At 41.8% G+C, this 14,174-nt stretch overlaps 1 protein-coding gene across 7 annotated transcripts in view; it reads left to right on the top strand.

The window, feature by feature from the left end:
- Positions 1-14,174, top strand: part of LOC121289434 (calcium/calmodulin-dependent protein kinase type II subunit delta) — a 346,749-nt gene that overhangs the window by 112,559 nt on the left and 220,016 nt on the right. For all 7 annotated transcript variants that reach the window (XM_041209007.1, XM_041209180.1, XM_041209331.1 and 4 more), the window contains exon 3: positions 8,529-8,588. In XM_041209007.1, the coding sequence (XP_041064941.1) occupies positions 8,529-8,588 (60 nt within the window). The remainder of the gene's footprint in view (positions 1-8,528; positions 8,589-14,174) is intronic.

Below are 14,174 nucleotides of genomic sequence, written 5' to 3'. Positions count from 1 at the left end.
ATGTCAGAGGCAGTGTACCCAGTGTAAAATCCAATAAACAAACCACGGCAGGACGTGCCTACTGATCAGAAGAGGCCAAGATAAGTTTTGAAAAATTACATTTGTGTAAAGTCCTTATGGATCAGGAAAAGCAGGAGTTCTCCATCCAGGCTCTGTAAGGATGTTGGGCCTCCCAGCCCCAGACTTGCCTCTCCATCTTCCCACTGTTATTCTGACAAATATACTTGCTAAGTGCTGACATTATGCTGAGGGTCTTTGGGTCCTTGACATCTTACCAGTCTTGACATCAGTCCTGCTAATTTTGGAAGGGAGACGCTCCTGGATTATCTAAACAAGACCCAGACATCAAAACAGCCCGTTCCTCCCATTGAGATCTCTGTGGAGTTTACCCACCTGCTCTCCCATCCATATCACAACCCAATAGGAATGCATGCTGCATCCCAGGAAAAATCGAGGCCAATATGTATCAACAAAGACTTGAGGGAAAATATAGGCTAGATAAGTTGTCAATATGTTTTCTACAGAGAATATAGAACGAACAGCTTAGTTTGTCTACGCAATCGAGAAAACACATCAATCATTATGTTGTGTTCATTCTGTGTTTGCAAAGAAAGAGAGCAAAGGTGAAAGCTTTTGCAGGTGAAAAGTCTTTGAGGCAGAGAGGTTGCAGAAAATGCAGGCTCCAGAGTAGACAGGTGACTACCGGAAGTGGCTGTTCTGTTCAAGACTGCAGGAAATTAGTTTCCAAACACTTGATCAAATCATCTGAAATTTCCCTTTCCTTCATTTTAGTGAAGGCATTAATGAGTTGAAGTCTCTGCTCAAATATGAATTGCAGATGAACATGCTAACCTTTCATATGCTATTATCCTGTGGCATTATTTCAGACCATGGGCAGAATTTTGCCTTGGCGAGCAGGGGGCGGGGCCCGCTCACCAACACATAAAATGATGCGCAGTGAGTTCGGGCGGACCCCCCGATGTCATCCCGCCCCATTTAAATTTTCAGGAAGGCAGGGGTGCAGCGAAATCGGCTGCGGGCCCGCCGACCTGTCAATGGCCAATTGGGGCCCTTGACAGGATCATTTAAACAATTAAAGGACCTGCCCGTCCAACCTTAACATTGGTGGGCAGGCCAGGAGCCCCGGCAGGAAAGAGAAAAAACATGAAACCTCATCCACCAGCAGGATGAGGTTTCATGCAGCGTTTTAAAAAGTTTAATAAAGTTAAAGTGTAAATTATGAACATGTCCCATCACATGAGGGGGACATGTTAGGGAATTTTTTTTTCTATTTTTAATCTTTTACGAAGTGGAAGCGATTACCCTGAGGCTGCACATGCACGAAAGAGCGCACTCTCACTTTTGGGGAATTCCCCCCCCCCCCACCTGTGCAGGGAGCACATAGCACTTCCGCCGGACGTCACACTGGGTGGGCCTTAATTGGCCCGCCCACATAAAATGGCGGTGCGGCCCACTTCTCAGACGGGGATCAGCTCAGAAAATTCTGCCCCATAAGTTCAGGCTACCTTAGTTTTAATTTATTTCCCCAAATTGATCTTGATCCAGTATATTGTTACATACAGGAAAGAGGCAAAGTTGAACTACTTTATCCTTTGAAGAGTCATACAGACTCGAAACGTTAACTGTATTCCTCTCCGCAGATGCTGCCAGACCTGCTGAGTTTTTCCAGGTATTTTTAGTTTTGTTTTGGATTTCCAGCATCCGCAGTTTTTTGCTTTTATCATTTCACTGTCTGTCTGTAAGCAGATGTGTTTTTAATTCTCTAAAAATAGGCTGTGGCGTGTTTCCCTAAACCCTCAGTTTGTGAAGTTCAATTCTTAAAGTGACTCACTGCAAACTCTCTTTATGATTAAATCAGAAGGTTAGTTTAGTCACACAATCAAACACAGGGGAGGGATGCTCGCAACTTAATATGCACACAACATGCGTGCAAATATCCAGTAAAGGAGGGTAGAAAAGTGGAGTTTTACAACTATGAATATCTTAACAGTAAAAGAACCACAGAAATGAATATCATTTCACATGATTTCCAGAGTCCACAAAGTCAAAGAGGGACATGTTTCTTCACGGAGAAGTTCAAGTTCCAGTAGGTTCCTGGGAGAAGACAGCAGTGTAGAATCCCTTTAAAGTGAATAGCGATGCAGCAAGATGAGATTGCCATACATAGACTTGGTCTGCTTGGCAGGCAATGGTCAGGGGCTTCCAGATAAACAGGCTTTGAGGAGCTGAGACTTGTTGCAGGTTGCTTGGTCAACCTGGAGTCCTGCTGTTGGTCTTGCAGGTTGAAGTTAAATCAGCAGACTGCTTGTTTGAATTCTCAACTGAATATAGAAATTTCAAAATGATCGCTTGAGTCATGTGGCCTCTTTCCTCTAAAATGATTTCATAAAGGATGTTTATCTGGTGTCAGAACCTGGCTTTTGCTTTATAGCTTATAATGTCCCAGTCATTGGCCTCTGTAAGAGTCATTATTCATATTACTGACCCTGCTCTGGGTAGCTATCATCTCGGTAGATCCATGGACTCTACTAGAGGGATAAACTTATAAAGATGCAAATGATGTTCATTTCCCTTCCATAGTTCCTTTTTGCAATTGATCTGACAATCTGAGATGTGAGATGGTGGCTGTTAGCGCCTCTGCAGATATAACGCGTTTCAATGTTTCTCTCTTTGTTATAGTCCTCTGGTTTCGTGGATTACAATGTGTCCTCACGGAGAGGTGTGCGATTCTACAAGGCTGAGGGTGGAACTCTTTTGTTCTTGTAACTGCTATTGGAAATTTCCAGAAACTATGATCAATCTTGTGAGTCGTGTAGAAGCCATTCTTTGGGTCAGCAAAGTCCATTTCTAAATAAGCATAAAGAATAAAATTGTGATTTACACAGCTAATGATTTCTTTCATGTCTTACTGACATGTCAATATTGAGATAAAATAGAGCTCAGAGTTCAAATTGCTCATTAATCATAACATAAAAAGCTTAGAAAGATAAAGCTAGGCACAATAAATAACTCAGCTTATCAGAAGGCTGGAGCTGGGCATCTATCAGTAAGTGTCTAAACTTGATGTTCAAATAAAGAAAGATTTATGCAGTTCTGTTAAAGAGGTCTACACATTGTTTTGTGCAGTCCTTTGCAAAAATCATTGGCCTGGATTTTGTGAAGGAAGCTGCACAGAACGATCTGGGAATCTCTGTCGAGAGAACTATAAGTGTTAAAATGCAATTGTTGTAGTATTGTTTAATGAGGTTTCCCAGCACCAAGCTGCAGTGATGTCATCAAGCTGTCAAAGCTGCCAATCCCATTGTAGAATTCCATCAGAGAGCCAACCAGAAAATAAAAAACACAAATAATCAAATCACATTTAAAAAAATTACAAGAGACTGAAATAAATATTAGAACATAGACATATGGTTATGGTAGAAGCTGAAATGACATGAGCAATTTTTTAAAAATTAGATTTTTGAAACTAGACTTTTTAAATAATTAATCATAATGGAGACATTTAAAAACATTCCACCAATATAAAATTATTTTTTTAGGGTCTGATCAATTGTTCATTATTACTCAGATCACCATTAAAAACCTAGTTTTACAACATTGAAAAAGGCATAACTTTTTACGGAGTATCTAACTGTTATATGAGGACAGAAAAGGAGAAGTTCTTGCCAGAGCAGTTGGATTTCGCTGATTGCCAGTTCTGGTGGTGGGGAATCCACACTGCAGCCCATGGTGAAGCAGTAAATGACAAACCACAGCTTCAGGATTTCAATGTTAATTTGCACTAAATTCTGAAGGTGCAGTCAGGTTCAGAAGGTGGATGGCGTGAATGTCAAAAACTCCGTAAATTCCAGGCCTTTGTTGCTTTTATCATAAAGCTATATGGTATGTTATTCAGCTTCTTTAACCTTGGGATGAAACAAGTTTTTAATTAGGAAAAATAAAATTGTATCTCTCCTTGAAGGCAATAGTACTTTTAGCCTTGCTGTTGAAAGACCAGTTAATCCTTGAAATCAGTAATGGGCAATCAGGTTTTGCTAATTCCCTGTACACTTTAAAAAAAAATTGACCTCCTTTTAATGCACGTACAGAATTAGGTCTTACATTCATTTGTGTTAGACGTTGATCAGAGTGATACCTTGGGCTGAATTATCATACTCGGAAAGCTTGAGTCAGGCCATTTCCTGACGCTGCATTTCTGACTTGGAAAGTCAGCCCATTTGCCCTGAATTTTGGTTTCGGAGTCAGGTGCTGCCTGGAGTCTCAGCTGCCACTTCTGGAGACATGCCCAAGGTGGCAGTGGAGGCAACAAGGCTGGTGAGGCTGAAAGATTAAAAGGCCCGCCTCCGTTTAGTGGGACGTTAGCCCATTGTATTCATGGTTGTTGGGCCCTCACCCCATCAACTAATCCCAGTGACACCTCCATGCCCCCCATGTCCCCTCCATAACACCTCATTTCTTCCATGCTCCCTCCATGCCCCACAAGCATCCTACATGCCTACTTACCCAGTATTACCAAATATAGAACTCATGAGCCACATAATATAAAACTGGTAAGTCTTTAAAATGCTCATGAAATTAAAAAGAACAATCAGCCATTCAAAGTTCCCTTTAGGGAAAAATGCCCCTCTTAAAAGCTCAAAAAATTGTCAATCAAATTCAAACCTTCATATTGTCATTGGAAAAGCTATCAACAAAGCTGGCTGAAGAGATAGCCAGACATCTGTTTTGCCAGATGGCCTCATTATGCATGCCTGACTGAGTTCTAATTATCACTAAGGGATTCAGCTCTGTGTCTCCCTCTTTGTTATAGTCCTCTGGTTTTGTGGATTACAATGTGTTCTTGGCTTGGCGTAAATAGCCAAGTGGTTATGGTACTGGGTTTGTAACCCCAAGATCAAGAGTTCAAATCTCACAATGGCAAACTATGAAACAATGTAACTTCATCTGAAACAGATGGAAACGGGTTTGTACTCCAAAGAGTTACAATGTGTTCTTACAGAGGTGTTGTTTACACAGCTGCAAAGAGGACTACTTGCTTTGTTTGACTGATCTTGTTATACGTTTATCTTCCTTTTGAAGTGATTTTTTAATGCCTATTTGGACAAGATTAGGAGATGTTAAGTGGATTAAAGTTTTTTTTCAAGAGATTTTGAAAGGCTATTTTTTTAAATCTCATGAGCATTTCAAAAACTTGCCACTATTATTATATTGTTCATTGGTTTTGTACCTAGTAGATACTAGAAGAATACTTCAAAGGCTCAGATGATGCCAGGACATTAAATCAATGTGAAGATCAAACCACAGGGTCCCCTACATACATTAATATCTGATTCTACATACTGTTGAATGTAGAAGAGGATTTTATCAATTAGATAGAATACTCCAGTGCATCTGAACCCTTACATAGTACACTGTGGGTGTACCTACACCACATGGACTACTGCAGCTCAAGAAGACAGCTCACCATCAGCTTGTCAAGGGCAACTAGGGATGGGCAATAAATGCTGGCCCAGGCAGCAAAGCCCACATCCCGTGAATGAAAACAAAACATATTTAACATCTTGCACAGCATCTAATTGTGACAGTTGAAGTTGGCAAGAGCTTTTATACTTACCTGTCAAAAGGCTCCCAACTCCACAGCAAGCTTCCCAAATCGATTTGTTTACAAACAGACTTAACCTGGCATGGTTCCCACAGCCTTCAGCAACCCACTTGCCTCAATGGAAATAGCAACCTAAGGGAAAATTATTTTTGGAGCAGGCATTTAAAAAGCAAACTTGATGTTGTTTTACATGAGCGTTGGGTCATGACCCACCATGTCCCCTGACCCAAGGAAAGTGGCGGGTGGTGGGAATGGCTTGGTAAGTGTAAAATTGTGACCCCACACACCTCTCTTTTGGTCCTCCTGATACGAGCTTGCTCAGTGTTAGGAGGGGAAAAATGAGCCCCTTGTTTCTGTTTCCAGCAATTCAAGTTTTTGTCATCTTCATTGAAATTGGAAGCTTTGTGCCAGTTCATCGCTGGTGCTCAGGGCAGCATCAAACGGCCAACTATCTCCAGTTGCTTCATCAATGACTTTCTCTTAATCATAAGATCAGTTTGGTGATGATTGAAATGAGCTTCATTCATAATTTCTCAAGATAGGGCAGGACCTTCGGGTCAGAGAGCGGGGGCAGGGCCCACTCCCTGACGTGTAAAATGATGCGGAATTACATCAGCGGAACTCCCGACATCACCCCGCATCATTTCCATTTTCAGATCAGCGGTGGCGCAGCCGAATCAGCTGTGTACCCACCGACCTGTCAACGGCCAACTGAGGCCATTTAAAAAGTACTTAACATAATTAATGGACCTGCCCGACCAACCTTAGGGTCAGCAGGCAGGCCGGGAGCCCTGGCGGGCTTAAGAAAAAACATGAAACCTCATCCACAGGTGGGATGTGGTTTCATGAGGGTTTTTAAATATTTAATAAATGTTTCACTAAAAGCGATGAACATGTCCCAACTCATGACAGTGTCCCATGAGGGAAAATGTCAGGGAAATGTCGTTTTCCTCTCTTTAACAATTTTAAATTTGGAGCCCATCTTCCTGAGGCAGCACTTAGCTTCAGGGAGATCAGTGCAATCTTTTGCGCGCATGCACGAAAGAGCGCACTACCGGCTGAGGAATTCCATTCCGGCCTGCGCAGGGATCGCATAGCGCTTCCTGGTGGATGTCATGCTGGGCGGGCCTTAATTGGCCCACCCATGTAAAATGGTGGCATGTCCCCAATTGGGGGCACTGATTGGAGGCACACCTGCCTGCACCCACTCTCCCCTCCCCACTCCCCGATGGGGGAAGATTTTTCCCATAATTAAACAGTCTCGGCCTACATGAAGCAAGACATGAACAAGATACAGACTTGAGCTTATAAATGTCAAGTACATTCATAATGCACAAGTGTCAAGCAATGACCATCTCCAATAATGGAGTCTAATCAACTCCCTTTGGCATTCAGTGACAATGTAATCATTATTGGCAAAAGAAGCATTGGGGACATGAGACTTTTTTCACGCAGTAAGTGGTTAAGATCTGGAATGCACTGCCTGAGATGGTGAAGGCAGGTTCAATCGAGGAATTCAAAAGGGAATTGGATTATTATCTGAAAAGGAACAATGTGCAGGGTTACAGGGAGAAGGTGGGGTGGGGGGGAGGGTGGGGTGGCATTACTTGAATTGTTAATATAGAAATCTGGCACAGGCACAATGGGCTGAATGGCCTCCTTTCATGCTGCAAGAATCATGTGAATCATCCTGAATTAACATTTGACCAGAAAGTTAACTGGACTAGCCACATAATTGCCATGGCTACAAGAGGGTGGCTCACCTGCTGACTCCCCAAAGTCTGTCCATCACCTTTAAGGCACAAGTCCGGAGTGTGATGGAATACTCTCCACTTGCCTGGATGGTGCAACACAACAGAAGCTCCACACCATCCAGAATAAAGCAGCCCTCTTGATTGGCAGACCTTAACTGTGCACTTTCTTTATTATATACTATCCACTATTTACAAGACGCATTGTAGCATTTTGCCAAGGCATCTTCAACAGCACCTCACAAACAAAATACTGCAACTGTTGGAAATCTGAAATAAAAAACTGGAAAAGCTCAGGTCAAGCAGCATCTGTGGAGGGAGAAACAGAATTCATCATTCAGATCAACGAACTTTCATCAGACCAGGAAGATATTTGTGATGACCAGTTTTTAAACTGATTCATAGACAGCAAAAAAGAGTGCATGGAAGGAACAAAAGGGGAAGTTCTTTGATAGTGTGGAGGGCAGGAGTGATTAAATGACAAATGATGATGGTGCCAGGCACAAGGAGGGATGATAATTGGACAAGAAAAGAATCAAAAGTTTGGTTTCAGAGGAGGTTTAAAAAGTTATAGCAGAACAGCAGAGTGAGAAAGAAGCATAGATAACCTGACAAAGTGGAGAGGATTTCTGTCCTCCAGGACTGTGCAGGAAGAGGAAAGACAGTGCAGACCACCCCACTGGCCATGTGCTAATAGGGGATCACCAACCCAATTAGCAACTCCACCTCCTTCGCTCCCACTTCCAGCATTTGCTTCCCCAAAAAATGGGACTGGTGGCTAAGTTGCATAAAGTTGTTAAATGAGGCTGGAAGACCATGAAGTGTCTAGCTTGCAGGAACCTTCACTGGAGCAGTATATAAAACCAAGAATCGAGTGTGTAGATGGAGTCTGTGATGCACGTTTGTCAGAAAGGAATGGTTGTTGACTGCAGATAGACTTAATGGGCTTTTCCCCCTTTCCTTCCTCTGCTTTGCTTTGACTTTTTGAAGATTGATCCCTTAGAGGGCTACATCCATGTATGAATCCAATACATGGATTGAAGACAAACAACAGACTTCCTCGCCACATGTAAACTTGGCCTTTGATTTTACATCACTGAGCATTGTTCTTCATATTCCAGTTTAAATTAGATCTGTCTTTCTTTTTAATACAGATCACCAGAAGTTGGAAAGAGAGGCTCGGATTTGTCGACTTCTAAAGCATCCCAATATTGGTAAGTGTATTTTTTTCATATCTTTCTAAAACTATAGTTACAAATAAAATGACAACATTGCTTTAATTTTAAAATAATTTACTTTCCACAAAAATTCCAATGAAACTTATGTCTTGACATTGTCAGTACAGAAATCCCTGTGGGTCTACGTTTTGGGAAAAAGATGAATGGTGCTTGGCTTTCTTTTTCTCTCCAATAATTTGTTTAAGCTTCCTTCATGATCAGTGGATAAATGCTGTGCCTGGAGGATTCTAAGCTCGCTTTTTAGCCTCTATTTAGTCAACTGGACTTGGCCAGGATGGGATCCTGAAGCAGGTGAACAAAGACAAATCAGCAAGGCAAATTTTGTTGTTAGCAGTACGTTGACCATATTAATGAGCTGGATTTGGGCATACAGGGCTTCATTTTCAAAGCTTGCAGATGATACAAAACTTGGAAATGTAGTAAAGAATCAGGGGAATAGTGACAAACTTCAGGAGAACATAGACAGGGCGGAATTTAATCATAACCTTGAGGAAGTTCTGTATAGCCTCCATTGGCGATGGCCTGACGGAATTAAGTGACTGTTGGGTTTGTATCTGGTCAGCGAGGGCTTTCCCCTGGATTTAGGATCCCGGGGGTCTAAATCTCGCCTGCCAAGAGCTGCTGGTCAGTCAGAGGCTAGCAGCTGTGTATTGTTGGCCGTGCCACTAGGAGCATTGACTTGGTGCTGGTAAAGCACCCAGGGAGAGGCCAGGGTTCACCGAGGGACCCAGGCAAGAGGTGAGCCAGGGTGGGTGGAAGTTGTAGGAAGGGGGTCACCAGATGTTGGAGAGAGAGGGGTCAGAAGAAAGGGCGGGGAGCTGGCTCTCAGCAGGCCTCCCGCCTCGCTTCCTGATGACGGGCCCTTTGATTAGTAAAAAGGATCCCTCCCTCTCCCTGGAAGGCTGTAAGCAAACCTGGCAGGGTTTGCTTCTCAGTCTCCCTGGTCCTTAAGAGGGTTGGGAAGGCCATCCTTACGCTTTCCCGCCCCGGACTTAATCAGGTGCAGATGGTGGGGAACCTACCCTGTTCCCTCGCACCTGATTAATGCTCCACCCACCCAACCACCCTTGCCTCCAAGCCTGCCTCGTGGGCAACATTAAATTCTGCCTTGTGTGTGTGAAGTGATTCATTTTGGTAGGATGAATGAGGGAGAGGCAATATGAATTAAATTATACAATTTTAAAGGGGCAACAGGAATACAGAGGCTTGTGGGTGAATGTACACAAATCTTTGAAGGCGGTGGAACCAGTTGCGAAGGTTCTTAAATCCAAAGGTCCCATATTTTCTTTTAGTAATAAAGGAGCAAGAATATAAAAGCATGGAAGTTAGCTAAACCTATAAGACACTGGTTAGGCCTCAGAGGAATATTATGTTGAATTGTGGCCATTACAATTTAGGAAGGATGCCAAGGCCTTGGAGAAGATGCTGGACAGATTTATAAGAATAGTATCCAAAATGAGGGACTTCAGTTATGGGTACAGAATGGAGAAGTTGGGGTTATTCTCCATAGAGCAGAGAAGATCAAGAGGAAATTTGATAGAGATGTTCAAAATTATGAATGGTTTGATAGAATTTGATAAATAAAGTGAAATTGTGGCCACAGGATCGGTAACCAGAGGGAACAGATATGAAATGATTGGGAGAAGAACCAGAGGTGACATTAACCATTTTTTAAATAGCAAGTTGAGATTTGAACTCCACTGCCTGAAAATGTGGTGGAAACAGATTCAGCAGTAACTTTTGAAAGGGAATTGGAGAAATACTTGAAGTAAAAACATTATAGGACTATGAAGAAGGAGCAGGGCAGTGGGAATAGTTAGATAGCTCTACCAAAACTGGGCTGAATAGCCTCCTTTTATGCTGTATCATCCTGTAATTTTAATGTGGTTTTGTATGCAATTGTCTTTGAAAAACCAGGTTTGTTATTCAAAGGGAAGTCACAGTATTATGGAAAATCTTTTATCAGCAACAGCAAAATGTGCTAATGGGTCAACAATTAGGGGAAAAGAGTGCAGAGCTCTCAAGAAACTTAGGGTGTGTGGTATCACTGGCCCAGACAGAAATAGTAAAGCCTCATGGACCCACTGGGCCAAATTAGGAATTCTTAGGACTCATGGATTCCAGTTTGAAAGATTATATTTCAGGTAGGTTTCTCTAATGGTGTTAGGTTTAAACTGTTATTGGAACTTTGATGTGTATTAATAGCTGATTCCCATCCCTTTTTAAAAAAAAAATCCAGTTTTATTTAGGTGGTGTCTGGGGATTCTCTTTCTGGAAAGAGATTAGAACCTAATAATTTATAAATCTCAATGCATCCCAGGTGGTGGCATGGAACCATTTTAAATGTTGAGAAATGTTAGCCTGATGGAACCCATGCTTATTCTGTAATTACTATAATCAGCATGGCTTTTTCACAGAAATGTTAACATTGCTGTTTATATCCTTAAGTTATGGGGTATTGAGACAGTTTCATGTGCTAGTGTAACAATACTATTTATCTGTATTTCTAGCTATGTATACATTAGAACTATATTTGGCCTGTATATTTTTGTGAGGTATATAGTACTTTTCCTGCCATTAATGGGCACATGGATTTGAATAGTATCTTTCAAGTTAACCTTTCCTATGGGACTTAAGAAGTGTTGTTTAAATTTATCTTCCGTTTAGATCATTTTTAACTGGATTATGTTTATCAGAACTGCATTACATTTATTCTACTTTGTTGCAATGCATTCGATACTGCGCATGACTCATGGGATGCTCCTCAAGTATTTTCTTGGGTCGATGAAATGTGTTTAGAATTGCAATTCATCGCTTCAACCGAAGGTTCACCTAGGCTAACAGCTCTGCAGCTGAGAGGCAGGGGGCCAGCTCCCAGAACTCTGCTGGATGCCATAATCCCACCTGATCTGTTGCTTCTTCCTGCCCAGGGAAATGTTGCAGCCTCTGTTTAGTGAGACTAACATCTAAAACTGAGTAGAGTGGAATATGGAATCCCTACCCTCCATTCTGTGGTGCTGATTGCTAATGTTATAATTTAGCAGCACCATGCTGATTCTCCATTTAGGCCCAATTTGTACAAACAAAGGTTGCTTCAATCAGAGGTCTCTTGGGCACACTGACACAATTTTTCTTTTAATTTGAAAAGGTTTTTGCTAAAGTGCATTGTTGGCACACATTATTTTCCGATTAGATGCCAAGGAATTTAAACCATGATATTACTGCTCTTACTTCCCACCCCTGGGCACTGCATTCATCTTGGATTCATTTGAATGTATCAGAACCCAAATTATTCCTTATATTGTGGCAAGAATAACATTTAACAATTGATTTATTCTTTAAAAAATCCATCTCACCTGCTTATCACTGGTACTTCAACAGTTTGAAATGTATATATTTTAATGACTCAGTGGTGGGAAATAGAGCCCAATCTTCAACTTCTATTTGAAATAAGTATGAAATTGGTTGAATGCCACTTGCTTTAAGTTGGTGTTATGAGGCCTGAACCACATTTCCCATCCTTGCCCTCCTCTCCCCCTGCCCCTGCTACTCCTACTGATTTTCAAATGCCGTTCAACCACTTTGCAGATAATTAGTTGGTGACTGGCAGTTGAATATGGCATCACTGCCTTTTTTTAAAAATTGATTATTTTCTCCAATAAGAAGAAAATGATCTGAATTTTGAAAGCTTTAAATCCCATTCATGTTTCGTTGCTCGTAATGGAAATGTTGACATTTACATATAGCTGAGAGTGCGTGCATATGAGACAGGTACATCTAGGAACCAATCACAAAATACTCAATTTTGTGTTTTCAGAAAGCTTTTAGAAAGTCATAAATGACTGCTGCCAGATCCGTCTGCTCTGTCCCCTCTAAGGTCTAATGTCAGGTCCATACATTGCCTCACCTTTCACTGCTGACATACACTGAAATCCACTCATTAAACCAAATCTCACAACCAGCCCCAGTTCTTCCAAGTCTTCAGAAGTGATAAATTAGAGGACCACCTGCACTGCTAAATTCCAGAAATCCAACTGTAGCACCATCAAAGTCTAGGACTTTTCCCCATGTGAACAAAGCCAAAGACTATCTTCCAGTTCTGCCTAAGGCAGAGAATTTCCCCAACTTCTATAAAAGGGCAAAAATGTTTCAAGTGTGCTAAAGCACTTATTCCTGCCCCAACTTATTCGTGCTAAATACCTGATATTTGCCTTCATTTGGATACCACCTCGCTGTAATTCTGAACTTTGAAACTTAAATGGATAGAGAAAGGAATATACAAGATCTTGTATCTCTCTTCTATTTTTTCATGCATTCCCACCACTTCAATGTATTGTCCCCTATTCCATCCAACTGTCACTTATCAAACTTTACCTGTTAGAAATTTAGGAGCCCTTTTTTTTAGCATCCCTGTAGAGCTGGGTAATGCCAGTGTACATGTGAAGGCTGAGTTGTGCTTTCAGATGAAGTTGCAGCATGTAGATGAGAAATAGAGAGGATGGATGCTTGGGGAAACATTGCAGGAGCAAGAAAATAAGCTATTGCAAATGATACTATGGCTATGATTAGATGGCTAAGAATGAAACCAGGTGAGTGCAGTCCCATCCAGCTGGATGACAATGGCGAGGAATGATGATGGCAGATTTGAGGGAGAGAACAACAGTACCTGAGAGCAAGAACAATATCAGCTAACATGAGAAGCAGGAGTAGAAGTTGGTTGATCAGCATTTTAGTGAGTTCAGGATGCAGAAGGTGGATCTCCTAGATAAAATGAGCTGAGAGCGGCCATAAGGGGTGATAGAAGGGAAGTTAGTGAATAGGGTTGTTCTATTACAATCAACCGCATCTGAAGCCCGCATCGCCTTGTGGAAAGACCGGCTCGCCAGTCTCAAACAAACCCCAGCGATGGAAATACTACCGGATGAAAGCCTTCCCCCAGGAGCTAATTGCAACTGGGCAACCTGCAAGTGCCTTAACAGACTTAGGACTGGTGTAGGTCATTCAAAGGTGTCACTAAGCAAATGGAGATTATACAACCAGCCCGACAATTTGTGAATTTGGAACTGAGCCACAGACTATGCAACATCTCCTGCAATGCCTATTGCTAGAGGAACCCTGCACTATTGCAGATCTTGCCGAATTTAACAAGGCGCAAAAATGTGTCCATTTCTGGCTGGGCCATGTATAGACTGTCCATGGACACGATAAGAAGAAGAGAGAATAGTACAAGTTCAGGTTTAGAGCAAAGGTCAAGGAAGTTTGGCCTGATAAGCTAGGAAAACGAAAGAAAGTAGGACAGCCAGCTGATCACAAGTCCACTAGTTCCCTGCACTTCTTGTTGAAGATGAGGGTGGGAAGGAGACAGGGGAGAGGAGTTAAAGAAGGTGGTTTACTGTAGGTAAAACAAGCCACATGAAATGTGGAAAATGGACCTTCTGTAAATTATACACTAGACTTCCTATCTTTTTATAAATGAGTTTGGTGACTTCAGATTGCATCATGAAAATATTATATCATTCTATGATTTTATTAATGGGTGTCAGGGCTTTTGTAACTATGTAT

Source organism: Carcharodon carcharias, chromosome 1 (genome assembly GCF_017639515.1).
Source record: "Carcharodon carcharias isolate sCarCar2 chromosome 1, sCarCar2.pri, whole genome shotgun sequence".
Lineage (NCBI taxonomy): Eukaryota > Metazoa > Chordata > Chondrichthyes > Lamniformes > Lamnidae > Carcharodon > Carcharodon carcharias.
Note: the sequence above shows the minus strand (reverse complement) of the source record. Positions and strands in the feature narration are given on the sequence as shown.